The sequence below is a fragment of the Penicillium cataractarum genome, assembly GCF_028827025.1.
Source record: "Penicillium cataractarum strain IBT 29864 chromosome Unknown utg000005l, whole genome shotgun sequence".
NCBI classification, from domain to species: domain Eukaryota; kingdom Fungi; phylum Ascomycota; class Eurotiomycetes; order Eurotiales; family Aspergillaceae; genus Penicillium; species Penicillium cataractarum.
This window is the reverse complement of record NW_026622741.1, coordinates 1,629,046-1,645,498: the sequence shown is the minus strand read 5'-3', so window position 1 is coordinate 1,645,498 and position 16,453 is coordinate 1,629,046. Positions and strand designations below refer to the sequence as shown.

At 49.7% G+C, this 16,453-nt stretch overlaps 7 protein-coding genes across 7 annotated transcripts; 4 read left to right on the top strand and 3 right to left on the bottom strand.

Annotated features, from left to right (window-relative positions):
- Positions 1–352: 352 nt before the first annotated feature.
- N7496_006265 (Endomembrane protein 70-like protein) lies at positions 353–1,471 on the top strand (the record flags this gene model as incomplete). Its single annotated transcript, XM_056699194.1, has 3 exons — positions 353–381; positions 621–751; positions 828–1,471. The coding sequence occupies 3 exons, from the start codon at positions 353–355 to the stop codon at positions 1,469–1,471; spliced, it is 804 nt and encodes a 267-aa protein (XP_056554607.1).
- Positions 1,472–1,801: 330 nt separating this feature from the next.
- On the bottom strand, positions 1,802–3,853 carry N7496_006264 (uncharacterized protein; the record flags this gene model as incomplete). The annotated part of the gene is made up of 1 exon (XM_056699193.1): positions 1,802–3,853. One exon carries the CDS (start codon positions 3,851–3,853, stop codon positions 1,802–1,804), a length of 2,052 nt encoding a protein of 683 aa, XP_056554606.1.
- Positions 3,854–5,609: 1,756 nt separating this feature from the next.
- Positions 5,610–7,598, top strand: N7496_006263 (uncharacterized protein; the record flags this gene model as incomplete). The annotated part of the gene is made up of 4 exons (XM_056699192.1): positions 5,610–6,187; positions 6,247–6,357; positions 6,483–6,777; positions 6,975–7,598. The coding sequence occupies 4 exons, from the start codon at positions 5,610–5,612 to the stop codon at positions 7,596–7,598; spliced, it is 1,608 nt and encodes a 535-aa protein (XP_056554605.1).
- A 1,162-nt stretch (positions 7,599–8,760) lies between these two features.
- On the bottom strand, positions 8,761–9,368 carry N7496_006262 (uncharacterized protein; the record flags this gene model as incomplete). Its single annotated transcript, XM_056699191.1, has 3 exons — positions 8,761–8,921; positions 8,964–9,118; positions 9,211–9,368. The coding sequence occupies 3 exons, from the start codon at positions 9,366–9,368 to the stop codon at positions 8,761–8,763; spliced, it is 474 nt and encodes a 157-aa protein (XP_056554604.1).
- A 1,042-nt stretch (positions 9,369–10,410) lies between these two features.
- Positions 10,411–10,977, top strand: N7496_006261 (uncharacterized protein; the record flags this gene model as incomplete). Its single annotated transcript, XM_056699190.1, has 1 exon — positions 10,411–10,977. One exon carries the CDS (start codon positions 10,411–10,413, stop codon positions 10,975–10,977), a length of 567 nt encoding a protein of 188 aa, XP_056554603.1.
- Positions 10,978–12,499: 1,522 nt separating this feature from the next.
- sonA (putative nuclear pore complex protein (SonA)) lies at positions 12,500–13,684 on the top strand (the record flags this gene model as incomplete). The annotated part of the gene is made up of 2 exons (XM_056699189.1): positions 12,500–12,769; positions 12,854–13,684. 2 exons carry the CDS (start codon positions 12,500–12,502, stop codon positions 13,682–13,684), a joined length of 1,101 nt encoding a protein of 366 aa, XP_056554602.1.
- A 725-nt stretch (positions 13,685–14,409) lies between these two features.
- N7496_006259 (methionine--tRNA ligase MES1) lies at positions 14,410–16,424 on the bottom strand (the record flags this gene model as incomplete). Its single annotated transcript, XM_056699188.1, has 2 exons — positions 14,410–16,219; positions 16,291–16,424. 2 exons carry the CDS (start codon positions 16,422–16,424, stop codon positions 14,410–14,412), a joined length of 1,944 nt encoding a protein of 647 aa, XP_056554601.1.
- Between the last annotated feature and the right edge of the window lie 29 nt (positions 16,425–16,453).

Sequence of the window (16,453 nt, the reverse complement as noted above, 5' to 3'; positions counted from 1 at the left end):
GACTCCGTAGGTAAAGACTGTAGTTAACTGGCTGACTTTGGCCGAACAAATTTAACAAACAAAACAAACAGTGCTAAACACGATATGGTTACAGTTAATGATGCTCTAAATTGGACTAGTCTGGTGAGCAATCATTCTCCGGTATCATTGTTTGGCCAGGTTCTCACAGAACCCCACTCCCCTCCCCCGCTTTTGCCTTGAATACGAGCGCGGCTTACTGAATATGATAAGCAATAAACACAAAGTACAATCTCACATGCTGTATCTAGAATCTCGAATATAAATAATCGTGGATTTCTTCCACTTATCTTCTCTTCCAGAACATCAAACATATTCGAGTACATAGTCAAAGATGGAGACGCTTCGAAAGATCACGCACCGGTATGCATATCACGATATAGAGCTAGAATGTGATGTATATGATGCAATCGATTATACAAATGATGCACCCGTCTTTTTATTCTTCCATGCAGGTGGCCTTGTGGGAGGGAATCGTTCTTGTGTTCCTCCTTGGCTGGTGCAGATAAGAAGCTTGTTCTATCTACCCTTGCAAAGATAGGTAACATGCTGACTTCGTCGCTCTTATAGACTTGCTACGACCAAAAGTGGCCTTTGATCAGCGCAAGCTATCGACTTGTTCCTCCTATCGGAGGCAAGGAGTTACTTGAGGATGTCACGGCTGCCTATCAGTTTGCTAGGAAGCTGGGTGCTGGTGTAGAGAGACGAGTCATAGTTGGCGGAGCTAGTGCCGGTAGGTAGACCACTCCACTATCTCTAAGTCTATCTCTATATCCCGATGAGAGTCTAGGCTTAACATCATAATGCAGGGCTGTTCATGGCAAGCTTAGTTCCTCACCACCTTCAACCTCCACCGTTAGCTTTGTTTTCTATCAGTGGAATCGCCACGTTCCACCACCCCTTCTTCCATTCATCAACTCAACTCACGCCAAATCCGATCCCAACAAGTGATGTGGAACGCTTCTTCAACGGTCCACTGATCGTTGGATCCGCCCCGGACTATGATCCCTGGACCTTCTCTCCCGCGATGCTACTACGATCATCTGCGGCTAAGAATCCGGAATATGTTCACGCAGAGCGCCCTGCAGAGATACCTGCGACTCACAAGGAAATCGAGATACGTGACACTCTTTATGACTATTTCCTCTATCAGAACGCAATTGAAGGTATAGTGGGCGATGTTGATCCCGGGTTTGACTGGGCTTTGGAGAAGGGCCAGAAGTGGAAGGCTTGGCCTGTGACTATTTACATCCAAGGAGATGCTGATGTGGATGTCGACAAGGATGTGTGTGTCTCGGCAGCAAGTAAGCTTGGCGAGAAGGCGAGATTTTTCATGGCTGATGGACAGCCCCATTTGTTTGAGGCGCGCAGTTTTCTGGAAGAGGAGAGTCCGGCGATGGACGTGGTACGAGCAGCAATTGCTGAGTTGAAAAGGGTTGTTAGTCAAGCTTAGAACAACAGATCTAAGTCTCAATTGTGACCGTCGTCTAGCCATAAGGTACAAACATCGAAAGTTATGGCACCAAAAACTCCCGACTTGTCGACATCGGAACTTTTAGAGAATAGCCTAGGCAAACATGGAAGTCCCGGAAGCCGTGACATAGATGGGGAATCGAGAGATTAAGAGGCATTTGATATGTATAAAATTTGTGTCTCATGATGTGGTAAATATTATAATCTTGATTATATACGGGTGTCGGTTAAAACAATAGGCACCTTCGAAATGAGACCTCGAAGAAAGTTGATGTAATATCAACAAGAGGGCATCATTCATGATGCCCCTCTAAGAAAGGAAGAACATAGAGACAACCAACAACAGCAACATATCATAGACGGGAATCATCTTCAAGACCGAGAATCCAGAACCGGTAAAGGCAGGCCCGGAAGCAGTGGCAGTTCCACTTGCTGCACTAGTCTTTTGGGAAGCAGACAAGGCAGTTGAGCTGGGGCGGACACTTGACGCCATGACTGAGGCTGGAGAAGAGGATGCCCGGTGGAAAGTAGTAGCCGAGGTCGGTGCTCCTGACTGGAGAGCGGCGACGCCGCTGGCATTGTTTCCGGAAGAGGCAGATCCGGCGCCGTTGCTTGAGCCATAAGATCCACTGGTTGAGCCAGAGGCTCCGCTAGTAACCGCGGCCGGGAGAGATGTCAAGGCACCTGTGGCAGTCGGCTTTGCCTCAATCGTGACGAGCACTGTAGACGCGACCAGTGTCTCAGTAGTGACAATGGTGCTCTTCACGGATGCAGGGCAATTGGTGATCGTTGATGGGCATGCAGTCACTGTGGCCGTCCTGGTAGTTAACATAGTTGAAGTGGAGACGCTAGGACGCGATTCTCCATTAGAACCATGCGGCTGCGAACCAACTCCAGCAGTAGATGTGACCTCTGAAGCTGCGACAGGGCACACAGTGGTAGAAACCAGAATGGTTTCAGTAGTGACGTACGTGCTCTTCTGTCTCGCAGGGCAATCCACCACGCTGGACGGGCATGCAGTGATCGTGGCAGTGCGAGTGCTGAAGACAGTGGACGTGGTGGACGCCACTGGGGGAACACCGTTGCCCTTAGTACCCGTAGCCGTAGGCTTAGCAGTCTCGGTGATAGGGCAAACGGTGGTAGCAACGACAATGGTCTCTGTAGTCACAAAGGTGGACTTTTCGGAAGCAGGGCAATCAGGAACCGTGGATGGGCAGGCAGTGATGGTTGCAGTATGGGTGCTGAGAATTGTGGAAGTGGTGAAACCTGGCGGAGGTACTGTGGAAGATGGGGAAGATGCCTGAGGAACTGAAGAGCTCAATGAAGACAGAGCGGTAGAAGACTCTAGAGGCACAGATGAAGGAGTGGACGATGGGAGAACAGGCGAGGGGGTGGTGGAGATGGGTCTCCTCGAAAGAGGCGTAGAACTGATCGGATACGGCGATGATCCAACTACGGATGACGATACTGCAGACGATGGTACTGCTGAGGAGGAGATCACCGAAGGGATCACTGAAGGAGAGACCGAGCTTGGTACCGAGATGGGGATGCTAGAGAAGGAAATGGGACTGGACGAGGGAATGACCTGCGACGAGACAATGGTCGAAGGTTGGATCGATACCAATGGGGTCGATGATAGTCTCAGAGGAGTGGAGGTGGGCGCTACGCTTGAGATAGACTGGATTGGCGATGAAGATGCGACAGCGCTTGAAGGAATAAACTGGGCGGGCGTGCTTGATGGTGCAATTGATGAAGGAATCACCGAGGAAGTCGGAGTCACATCCACAGTTGAGCTGATGCTGCTGGTCGGGCACACCTCCGTCTTCTCAGGACCAATCAACTTGGCATTGTCAATTTCCAGAATTCCTCCCTCGGACCAGATCAAGATTGCCACTCGATGCTCGGTCTCGGTCGCCTTGAAAGTACCGGAGATGGTCTTCCAGTGAGCCCCATGCTTGTAAACCGAGGCCGCACTCGCCAGCAGATGGCCGTTTTCTTCAATGAACAAGTCGAACTTTCCAGAGGTAGTAGGTTTATAGTCGAAGGACAAGGTGTATTTCGTGCCAATTGTCAATTCTGTCACGGTCTGTTGTGCTGTCCAGTAGCCACCGGCTGGTCCGATCTTCATGACGAATTTCCCATCATCCGAAGAGTCGCTAACGACGAGCGGTAGCGAGCAAATCTCACTATCAAATTTCACCCATGGGCTGGTATCGCCAGTCTCGAAAGACGGATTGACGAGGAAGTTTCGGGGGATTGTCTGGCAGGTCACGTCGTGGCTGGGGTGGTCTTTCTTTTCTGCTACACTGGACTGTCCTTGGAGCAAAACACCCAGGAGCACGGCAACCCATGCAGTCTTCATTGTGAAAGAGCGAATAGTCCGAAGACTATGAATATAATGAGTGTGATAAAAAGAATGGACGGCTGTTGAGCCAAAGAAAGGAACGTGAGGGTATAGTTCTACACTATACTCTTGGACAGAACGAAGTCGACAAGATCACAGAGTGTCAGACTCGCAAGGCGCCATCGTTTAATTATATACCGAATGCTAATTATCCCCTAAACCTTGCAGTAGCCTCACTTACAACAATCTTATTGGCGGGTCAATTATTTGTGTATTTGACTTGGGGTTCGCGCTTTGCCTTCCACACGCGCAAATGGAAGAACTTAGCGATAGCTTCAACTTTAGCAGACCCCTAAAATTACAAGCCGGGGATACTAGCCACACTACACGATGTGGAGTTCAATAGTTAGTGAATTGTGCAGATTAGCGTTCCTTCGGAAAATAACGTGGCAAGAGAAAGCGGACCCAAGCGCCTATCATCATGCGCCCTCGCGTGTTTATTCCTGACTTTTCTAGCGAGGAAGTGGATCTTCTGCGCCGCCAGGAACGTGCCACGCCACGAGGGTCCTGTGCACTTCGGTTGACCTGATGAGGCTCTCGTATGTTCATTTTGATTGAAATGATAACGGGCCAGAGCCCGTGGGGTTGGAGGATGTTTAACGGTCGGGTCCTGGAAGTGGACATGGATTGGGTGAGATCCGGAAGTCGGCTATGAACGATGAAGTACAGCTCTATGCTATTAATAAGTTCTGTGGCCCAAACTCCAGGATCTAACAATCAACGAATCAATGCCAGAAAAAAGACTGGCTACAGGTACTTGTTTGAGCTAGGCCCAGGAGCCTTGTCGAGTCCTTTGTTCAATACCACTGCATCCGTCGAGGCGATACTCCCTTAGTATGAACTTTTTGTTCTTTGTGCTGTTGTCAGTGTCCTTCGGCTCCTTCTCTGCTTTCTATAGAATTTTCCGACTAAATTTCGAAAGAATTTGTTCCTCTTCGCCCAATAGTTGGCCCGATAGACAGCCCATACTCCTCAAGCTGTCTAGAGAAATAGTTCAGAAGACTTCTCGAAATACTTCTTTTTTAGAATATCCGTAGTTAAAGCGTATCTCGCTAGACCTTTGTCTCCTGTCGCTAGAGCCAGTAACAAAACCCTAGATGTATAAATGGGACATGGGGACAACTGTACGATTCACCAAAGGGTGCCCGATGGGGAATATTCCATTTGTATGAAAGAAGTCCGGTCGCCAGACCCAGAGCAGGCATAGCAAAATTGAATAACTTCCATTGAATGGAGAGAACGAATGACTCTCACAGCACTGCCCTGCTATGGATGTAGGGGAAAGCGGACCTTGGAAGATGCCTTCTCTCTTTGTTGATGACGCCGTTCCTTTCAAACAAAAGTTTACGTCGATGTTACGGGCCATTCTAGGTCAAAGAATTCATATGGAGAAGAAAGTATACCTTTTGCTGGCAGTCAGGATTTGTTTCAACGGGAAGGATCAAGTTTCCAGAGAGACTTGTATAGGAAATGGCTCGATTCCCTGATCGAGTACTTTCTTTGTTTAGCTGGGACCTGCTGTGGAACTCGAAGCTTCCAACCCCCTCATCCCCATCGGTTTCGCCTTTGTCTATACTTGTCTATAAGTGCCTGCTCCTGCTCGAGGTGCTGTTTTCTCATCATCTTTTCTGTCAGGTTCCCTGCTTTTCTTATTTCCAACATTTGACTCTCATCCAACTTCCCACTTTTCAAGCTTGTCAAAGTCACTGTCAAAATGCCCAGACAACGCAAAGCACCAGCCAAGCGGCAAAAGCGAAAGGCTCCATCCGACACTGAATCTGAGGTATCTATTTCCTCGATGGAGTCGAAGTCGGAGACCCCAGTAGACACGTCCGATGATGGAGAGGAACAACCTGAATTGCCCGGGCCACATAAGGCAGGGGCACAGGTTCTGAACCCATTGCCGTCGCTGGGATTCGGCCCTTTCCCAAACGTGTTCTCGAAGAAGTCTGACTTGAGCAACCCTGTGGATCTGTCGTCGCTTTCCAAGCCAGTTCCCTCCCCGATGCCTCCGCTTCCCGAAGGACCCAAGCGCCAGCCGGTCAAACGGAGAAAGACTAAGAAGACCGAGGTCGCAGACACAAAGGCGCTTCTCACGGATCCCACTGTGAGCAAAGAGATCAAGCTTGAAGAGCTAGATCTCAATGTGTCGTATGTGGACGCTTATAAGTCCGTGGCACCAGCAAGGCCCCCGAGACAGCAAAGATGGCGGCATCGCGGGTCTCAGCCTCTGGTTGATCCCATGAAGTTCCCGGCTGGCTGGAATTCCAACGAGCCCGATCTTGATCCTGAGTGAGTTCCCCTGACATATCACAAGCTTTGTTGGAGGAAGGCTAACTGTTCGGGTACAGTGATTTCGAAGCTCAGATCGCTAGGTGCGATGAGAGAATCAAGGACAACATCGTCCCTCATTTCTTTGAGGCAAGGAAGAGAGAGCATCAGGATGTTAAGGAAGCTATTGAGTGAGTGTCCCCTTTTTTCAATCAATTTTGAACCCGCATATACTGCCTCGAGATGTCCAAACACGGACACAATTCTGCACCAATTTCTCTTTGTGAATCATCTTGCTCATCAGCCAACTCCATAGAACCTGGATGAAGGGTGAGCCTAAAGGTCTCAGCAGAAAGACCTACGAGCGTCTCGATACACTCAAGTTCATTCAGACGGCCATTTCGAAACCCGAAAATGATCCTTTATCGGAGAAGAAAAATGTGACAGCGATTATCAATGCTTACCGAAAGGGCACACTGGAGTGGATCTCTGGTCTTGTTACCTACTGGTCCGATGGGAAACAGCTCTGTGAGCCACGACCATTCGACTGGGACGAATTTGATGCTATGAACAAGGCTTATTCTGGCCACAAGGCATTCTGGGTTGAAGGCGTATGTAAAAATTCTAACTACTTGACGGCATGAGACTAACATTCGTCTTTAGGTCGGAGCAACGGGAGGATCTGGTAGGAATGAGCGGGTGACCATAGACCCTGATCAACATTCAAAGTATCTGAAATTTGTATGGCTTCGCCTATTTCCAGCATGCCGTGACTCTGCCACTAACAACTGAATCTCCCTCGATATAGTACAAATTCCACGTGCGATTCCCCGGTCACAGTTTCTACGCCGAGCTCGAATTCCTCCATGACACCGGGGCAAGTGACATGGGCATTTACCAGGATGATCTACCGGCTATCATGGGTCCCTCTTCCTCGCCATACCTCAGAGTTGCAGGATACACCAGAATCGTGACTCCAGGCCAGGAACCAACGCCCAATAACAGCACCGTCCTTCCAATGGTCGCCATCGAAGCCACCATGGTAACCGAGCATGAAGATCCAACAAAGGAGCGCCTCCGAATGACGTCCTGGACTCGAGCATGGACAACTGTGAACGTTGGTCGCGCGAATAAGGCGCTTGGTGCCCATCGACTGGACGGTCCTTGGCTGCGTCATCGGTTGTATATGGGATCTGCGCCGGATGGATTTGACCAGGTGCATGTTGCTACTTCCAAGAACGACCTCGACTTGAAGAAGGTTGATCTGAAGAAGACGCCAGGATTGGTGAATGATCCTCCGAGAATTCCAGCTGTTCCAGGAGCCAAGATGCCTGTGGCTGGGGCTCGTGATCAAATTCCAATGCCGAACTTGGGTTCTATCAGGCGGTTTGGGCGAGCTGTCTTCACCGATCAGCGCTTTGAGGTGGATTGAGGTTGGGTCTTTATGTGGATTTCTTTAGTGTCTGAGCTTGTCAATTGCTGTTTTTTTGCTTTTCCTGTTCTTGACTTTCCTTCGCTTTCTGTTTGTTGATTAACGCTGTTGCTTTGTCAAGATCTCAGGTATATCTTGTTGTCACATATTTTCTTGTGCTACAGGCCGATCAATTTCATCCATCTATATTGTCTCCAAATTCATCTGCCGTATCAGAAGTTTTCCTGAATTGGGCATCTGATATCTTTGATGCCATGGCTTTAACAACAAAGCCTAAGATTGTAGCTTGAGGAGACGCCAACATGTTGTCGCCGAGTACTTGGCCGAGTATCAGGAAGATTTCAATCAATCTGGATACAATGAAGATGATTCTTATTACTCGCAGGACAAACTCGGCTTCATCAATTCAGCTCCTGCTCCACTCTTTTGTATTGTTTCCCCGCGCCAACTGGATAGCAATCTACTTTCTGGCAGAATTCAGATGATCACCACCCAAAGAATAGTCCGGGACACAATTTTAAAGCTAATCAGAAAGACGACTCAAAAGAGGTTTAAAAATACCTTTGAAAAGAGAAGCAGCTGCAGCGTAAAATCTGTAATTCATGAGCGATGCCCCGCAGGGACTTGGGATATCTATATAAACAAAAGAAAAAGAACAGGTACACAAACAAAGAGACAAACAAACAACAACAAAACGACTCCAACACAAGACAAAAGAGATAATACAGGAAAACCCACGCCATTCTAGCCGGTTCCATGGCAGGCGGGCACTATATACACAAGCAGCAGGGGATGAGGGCCTGCATGAGGAGGAGGATGATGATGAGGCGAATCCACCATTCCGGCCGGTTCCGGGGCAGGTGAGAGGAACAGGAGGTGGTTGTATACATGATCAGCAGGGGGTGACGGCCTGCATGGGGAATATGATGATGATGCGAATCCACCATCCCGGCCGGTTCCGGGGCAGGTGGTAGAACAAGAGAAAAGAAAAACAAAAGACAAGGAAAACACGAGAACGCCCAAAACCTCCACTCATCTCCATTCCTCCTTCTCTTCTCCAGCCCTCAGGGCATCGGCAAGGGAAGAAAGAGTGATGTGAGGTCCCGGACCGGAGAGCTTCGTGCCAGGGGGGCCGGCGTAGAAGGCGACGGGGATTGTGGAATCATCGTGTAGTATGGGCAGTCGGGGGGTGGACGGGCTCCAGGTACTCCAGAGAGCTTGTGGGCTGCATGTCACTAGATCCCATCTCCTCTAGCTCCATGGACGCTGGATGGACGATGTCAGCACCTGCATTGATCCAAAACAAGATCTCCCCAAGGACATCTCGTAGCACAGTCACAGCAAAGTGGTTCTCGGATTACTTACAGTTCTTGATCCCCCAAGGCCAACTCCATTTTCTCTTCTTTTCTAGTCTCCGCTTCTCCTTTTCGTACTTCTTCATGTCTTTGCCATACTGCTTCATCTGTCGATGGTACATCCACAGTATGGCATTGACAGGATGATCGCGTGGCATTTTGTGCCTTTTGTATCTAGACATGTCAGATTGGTATTGCTGTCTTCGCATAAAACACGTCATCTTCTCGACACCTCGTAAAGGAAGCCTCTTGCATACCAGACGGACCATACGACAACACCGAGGATATCGATAACGCCAAAGAACGTAGGCAGCCCTATGGCCAAGGCCATCTTCCAATCCATCGGCTTGTTTTCAACCTTGGGGAGGCCACTGATCTCAGCGCGGAGGTCTTCAATGGTCACAGTAGGAGCCATTGCGAGAGAGGTTCAAGAAGAGGTTTGAAAAGACGTCTAAAAAGATGCTCAAAAAGAGCTTTGAGAAGAGCTTTGAAAAGACGTGGACTGGAGGTGTACAGGACAGGGAGCTTATAGATCTCCGATTCTGGGGGGCAGAAGCCTGATTATAAGTTGAAAGAGACAGATAAGGCAGGCGCGTCAGGTCACTTAGATCACCGCCGTAACTTCGCTTAGTTTAAGGTGAGTATGAGATGGTTTGATCTGAGCACTGCCTCGGATGGAGTGATCTCGTCAAATCTTGATCGATTCGTATGGATCTTGATTCTCTAGGTAGCCTGAATTATGAATTTTATAAATTTCAACTCTCATCAGAGTCTTCCCTGTATGAGAACTGAGATGTGATTGAGAGCAGACTGACCGTGTCCTGATCAAACTGTTAAGCTGTTATGATGGGACCATGGATCCATGAGGCTCAAAGTAAACAAGCTGAGGAATCTAAATGTAGATCAACGGGCATTTTGGAGGCTGATCTTGCTGCTTCCACTATGATTGGTAGATTGGTACTTTACAGCCGACTCTATTTCAACATACTCTATATAGTAGAATTTTTAATCTATTTTTTATCTTCAATATACATAGAGGATCAGAGAGAATCTGTTACGAGTGTTAATTTGTATGTGAAGTATACCGTCGATGCTTTAGGTCGTGTCGCGTTCCTTCCTTTTTGACGTCTGTTCATGAAATTGAGCCGCATAACGGTAAAATTGCATAAATGGGCTCGGTCACATCAACTGTATTGAATACGGGAAACACGGTAACATTGGTAAAATAGAAATCCCCTAAAATGGAGTTGGAGTTCGGCTGGTGATATTGGGCGTCGGCCTTAAGAATTTCTAAACCGGGGGAAATGCAGGAGTAACTTGTCCGTCATTTAACCTCTGTACTCACTTAAAACTTCAAATCATGTTCCAACCCAAGCAGTTTTAGATAACCACCCGCGTTCTTATATCATTCTAATTTTCAAACTTTGATCGGCTACATAAGCAGAAAACTCTCCAATATGTCTACGGCATTTCTATGGAAAGAGGTGAGATATAGTTATCACCCTAGTGATTGGTTCCTGGCCTACGGGTCAGTTAGGATCGACTCAGAACAAGTCATCAATATACTTGTTGCCGAATACGCAATACGTGAGCTCAGGCAGCGGGAAGAAGCGCTGAATAACCGTATTGTAGCCTTACAAAAGGCTAAGGCTATTGACTTGGAGTGCTCCGAGCTCGACAAGGCCAATGAAAAGCTCGAAGAAACCCGCGCGAAAGTTCCAGGAAAGGAGTACGCCCTTTACCGAGCAGTTTCTTTGCTGAGTTCGTACTTTAAAGATGAGTATGACCGTCTAAGGCGTGATACTAAATGGTTCATGCGCGAAGAAATGGTTCAGGATTGTGTGGATCGCGGTGGGTGCTGTAGCAGAGGATGCGGCTGCTGCTCACAAAGGCCACTACACAACGGTGGGAAAGGTGACGGTCACTGCACTACAGAGTGCTGGTGCTGTACCGTCTATCGGGGCTATGAGGTCCCCGAAGATGACAAGGAGGAGATTAGAGCGGATTTGAAAAAAAAGACTTGAACACGACAGATCAGCATACTTGATAAACATGGCCAATTGCTTCTTTCGCCCATTACCAAAGCCGGAGGCTGAGGCTCCGAAGGACAAAGTTCCGGTCTTTACGCCTCCAAAACCGAAGTCTTGGTGGCAAAGAGTGTTTGGATGCTGAAAGTGATGAAGATCACCTGCCTACTTCTAATAATGGTTTACTGAAAACAATAGCTGCAATCATGGGGCGACTCTTAATGACGCCCTGGATCCAGACAATGTGTCCAACAGGAAGAGGGAGAGGGTGCCACAATGTCTAATTCGATATCAATGGGTCTTCTTGGGCAGTCATACAGAGGCTCTTCTATTTTGGTTGGTTGCTTGTCAACACTACCCTCGCTCCGCGCTACTATATCAGCAAGGCTGGCTCTATATGGCTAGGGTAACGTTGCTCGCATGTCAAACTTAGCCTAATAATTACAGCTCCTTCTGTACTCTGTGAAATAAAACCCGACTGAGCTTCATAGAAATGTTGTCAATCATAATTCAAAATATAACCAAAGAGATAATTCCAAACCCCTCTAGAGGCTCTAGAGAGACGATTCAAGAGGCGTGCAGAAGATCTTGCATAAGAGAGGTATTTAAAATTTATCTTACTAGAGATTTTCTCTGATTCGTAGATTTAGAATTGTAGACATTACAGTGGTCAGATGTGTTAGGTCTAATTTTCGTGGGAGCTGACACTTTTGTCATGCCAGTGACATGGTCCTATCCTTGTTGACTTTCACATGACAATGCGAATTTTGACAAACTCAATCGAGAAAAATGGTGTTCAAATAGACATTACACACTTGCAGAGGAAAAGGCAAAAGCTCCATCCTACTTGTACTCGCCCAGAACTATCTGGCTCGGTATGTTTTGGTTATGATGCCTTATGTGGGGTGGGTTTTGTGATTCTCGGAATCAACATGATTATTTCCAACAAATTCAACAGATACAGATGATAATGTGAAACTCTAATTGTTGCCCATTCTACCAGATTCACAATAGTATAACAGTACCTGGAAATCTAGTGGGAGAACTGCATGGTCGTCACCTACATCAGATAAGTTTTGTTGGCCCTCCACTTGATGGTTGGCACCAATGTCAGTTGTGATCAAGACTCAAATTCTACAGAATCTTATACGATATAGTTAGAAAACTATCTCCGAAGCTCATCTTTCTAACCCCAACTTATTACTATTTCTTCCTCCTCCCAACGAGATATACACTTCACCTACCCATATAAGGTAGGCGGTGAGGACCGTTTTCTGCCTGAGGACGGAAGCCCATCGCGCATCCCAAACGCCTCTCAAGACAAAAGCATCGCGAATTCCTTTATTTTTCATTCTTCTCCAAGCCGCCCACCTCGACACCTCCCTCCCTGTTTCACAATCTCAGACCTACATATCCTTGATTCCACTGTCAACCAACTGCTTGCAACTTCCCTCGACCCACATTTCTTTCTTGTTCACGACAGTATCATTTCACGCAGCTCTCCGGCGCGCCCTTTCCGATGTCCCTCTTCGGCAGCGTTGGTGGTGCCACGACCTCCACGTCGGCAGGCCAGACCAACACTACGGGCGACATCTCCAAGGATGTTGCGCTCAACCAGCCCCCAGAGGACAGCATCTCCGACCTTCGTTTCTCGCCAGCTAGTGAGCATCTAGCTGTCGCATCGTGGGACAAGAAGGTCCGCATCTACGAGATCAACGAGCAGGGTCAGAGTGAAGGAAAGGCACTTTTCGAACATGAGGCCCCCGTGCTAAGCTGCTGCTGGTCTCCGGTAAGCTTCATTTCTATTCTTTGAGTTCCGCAAGAGGCCCATTCATGTCCGCAAGCTAACCTGTGAGTCTTTTTCATTTACCAGGACGGAACCAAAGTCGTCGGTGCAGGTGCCGATAAAGCTGCTCGTCTTCTGGACCTCGGTGCCGGTGCGACTACTGCTACTCAAGTTGCTGCCCACGATGCTCCTATCCGCAGCTGCCACATGATTCCCAACCCAACCGTCGGTGGCTCTCCACTTCTCATTACGGGCTCCTGGGACAAGACTGTCAAGTACTGGGACCTGCGACAATCGACCCCTATTGCGTCGATCGAGTGCCAGGAGCGTGTGTACACAATGGACGTGAAGAACAAGCTCCTAGTCATCGGTACTGCAGACCGCTACATCAACGTCGTGAACCTCGACACCCCGACCAAATTCTACAAGACCATGCAATCTCCCCTCAAGTGGCAGACGCGGGTAGTCAGCTGCTTCGCCGACGCCTCCGGCTTCGCTGTCGGCAGTATCGAAGGCCGCTGCGCTATCCAGTACGTCGAGGACAAGGATTCCGCCTCCAACTTCTCCTTCAAGTGCCACCGCGAAACTCCCCCAGCAAACCGTGACATCTGCAACATCTACTCCGTCAACTCTATCTGCTTCCACCCCGTCCACGGCACGTTTAGCACCGCTGGAAGTGACGGCACTTTCCACTTCTGGGACAAGGACGCCAAGCACCGCCTGAAGGGATACCCAGCTGTTGGCGGACCCATCTCCAGCACCGCCTTCAACCGCAACGGAAACATCTTCGCCTACGCTGTCAGCTACGATTGGAGCAAGGGCTACTCTGCCAACACCCAGCAAACTCCTAACAAGGTCATGCTCCACCCCGTGGGGCCTGATGAGTGCAAGCCTCGACCCGGTACCCGCAAGCGGTGATCGAGGTAAACAAAGAATCGAGGAGGATGGACGACTGGGATCAAGCCCAGCGAGCATCGCGGCGCGACTGGCGCAACGAGCATGTAATGAAACCCCTTTGTTTTTACCATATCGGCGTGTTTGCTTTTTGCTTTACTTTTTTAAAAGGAATCTGCCAATGGGATTTATTTTGATCATAGTCATATCTGTTTCTCTGCCTGGGTGTCCGCTCCATTTTTTATTTTCGTATTTCTGGGTTCCGATCCGAACTCTCCACAGCACGAAGATGGAGGCGTGTCAAAGAGAAGATACGGAACACATCTGGAAAGACAGAGAAAACAAGGGGGCTTTGCGAGGGATCTGTCTCTGATGGCGCATAGGAATCAAGGTCTACAACGTTGGAAACAGAAAGGAGGAGCCACCCGGATGATCCATACTACAGCAAATAGGAACTAAGTAGATAGATCGAACCATCAATCAAATCAACGAACAATCAAATGCAAATGCAACTCCGGGGCTTTCTTCCAGAACACCTATTCTCGTGGATTCATGTGTATGATAAACAAAAAGACAACATGCCAAAATCCAACGTCCAGTATATCAGTATCAGTTCGCGAAAACCACGTCGCTCATCTCAATCATGACCTATGACCCGTAACATAATCCCTCACAATGTCTGCGCCGCTGGGGAACCCTTGCTCTTGCCCGAGTTTCCCCCAATTCCCTCTATCTCATGGGGTGACCCTTTAAGAGGTGGGAAGGGTGACCTGGGCGACACCGTCGGCAATCTTCTCAACTGCCTCGTCGTGGGGTCCATCGGTCGTCACGCTGGGCTTCTCGGCACCACCCTTGGCAGTAGCCTCGACTCCACCGGGGGCCTTGCCCTTCTCCTTCTTCTCCTTCTTCTTAGCCTTGGCAGCGGCCTTCTTCGCGGCAAGCTTAGCAGCCTCCTCGGCCTTCTTGGCGCGCTCGGCCTGGGAGCCACCGAAGGCCTCACGCCACTCATCGGCCTTCTTGGGGTCAATGCGCGAGAAGAGGTAGGCGGCCTTGCCGATCTTGTGACCAGCCTTCAGGCTGTCAGCCTTCCAGCCATCATTGAGAGCCTCCAGGGAGGGGATCATGAGGAAGGGAGCGTTCAACTGCTCCAGGATAGAGTCCGAGGTACCGGGCATGTATGGAGCGAAGACACTGGCAAGCAGGTGGATCAGGTTCAGGACGGAACCGACGACGGCAGCGGCGCGCTCGGGCTCGTTGGCAATCAAGGAGTTGTCCAGACGGTTGGCCTGGATCAGACCGTTACCGGCCTCGGCAAGACGCATGGCGGTGTTGACACCGGCACGCAGGTGGACGCTCTCCATCTCCTCGATGTACTGCTTCAGGAGGCCGCTGACCTCCTCCTCGAAGGGCCTGAAGCTCTCGGGAACGGTGAACTCGGGGATGACGCCGCCGAAGGAGGCGTTGACAAGCTTGATAACACGGTTGACGAGGTTACCCAACTTGGCGAGCAGCTCGCTGTTGTTGGCATCGACGAAGGGGCGCCACTCGAACTGAGTGTCACCGGTCTCAGGACGGTTCTTCAGCAGGTAGTAACGCCAGACATCGGGGCCGACACCAGTCTCCTTGGCGTTCGTTCCGAAGACACCGATACCACGAGACTTGCTGAACTTGCCGCTCTCGTAGTTCAGATACTCAGTAGCGCTGAGGTGGTGGAGCATAGTCCACTTATCCCGGGTACCCATCTGAGTAGCGGGGAAGATGACACTGTGGAAGGGAACGTTGTCCTTGCCCAGGAACTGGTAGAGCTGGACATTCTCCGGGTTGCGCCACCACTGCTCCCAGTCCTTGGTGTAGTTGGCGGTGATGGAGGGGTAGCCAATGCATGCCTCGAACCAAACGTACAGCACCTTGTTCTCAAAGCCCTCCAGAGGAACGGGGACACCCCACTTGAGGTCACGGGTAATACCACGGTCCTTCAGACCCTCCTTCAACCAGGACTCGGTGATGACCTTGGAGTTCTTGGGCCATTCTCCCTTGCTAATGGCCTCGGTGGACCACTTCTCAACCTCAGGCTGGAGCTTATCCAACAGCAGGTGAATGTGTTTCGTCTCGCGACGGACCGGGGTGGCTCCGTCGAGCTTGCAGCGGGGGTTGATGAGGTCGAAGGGATCGAGGAGGTGACCGCACTTGTCGCACTGGTCACCACGGGCATCGTCGTAGTGGCAGCGGGGGCATTCACCCTCGACGTAACGATCAGCCAGGAAGGAGCCGTGCTTCTCGCAGAAAGGTTGCTCGGCGGTGCGCTCGTCAAGGAATCCGTTATCATAGAGGCGCTTGAAGATAGCCTGAGAGATCTCGGTGTGCTTCTGAGTAGGAGTGCGGCCGAAGTGATCGAATCCAATGTTGAACCACTTGTAAACCTCCTGGTGGATCTTGTTGTACTTTGCGCAAAGCTCCTCCGGCGTCACCTTCTCCTCCAACGCCTTGGTCTCTGTAGCTGTGCCATATTCGTCCGTTCCGCAAATGAAAAGGGTAGGTCGGCCGCAAGCCTTGTGATACCTATTATCCACGTGTGAGTCCTTTTGGTCCTTTGGTTTATGGTGCGGTGATGGTGCGATTTTGAGTCATACCTCGAGAATACATCCGCACTCAGCACAGAGCCGACGACGTTGCCCAAATGGGGGACATTGTTCACGTAAGGAAGTGCGCTGGTAATGAGGATATTCCGCTCGCCCTCCTTGGGCAGGATTGGGTCTGATGCCATTGTGGTTTGGAGAGCTTGAAAGAGCGTAG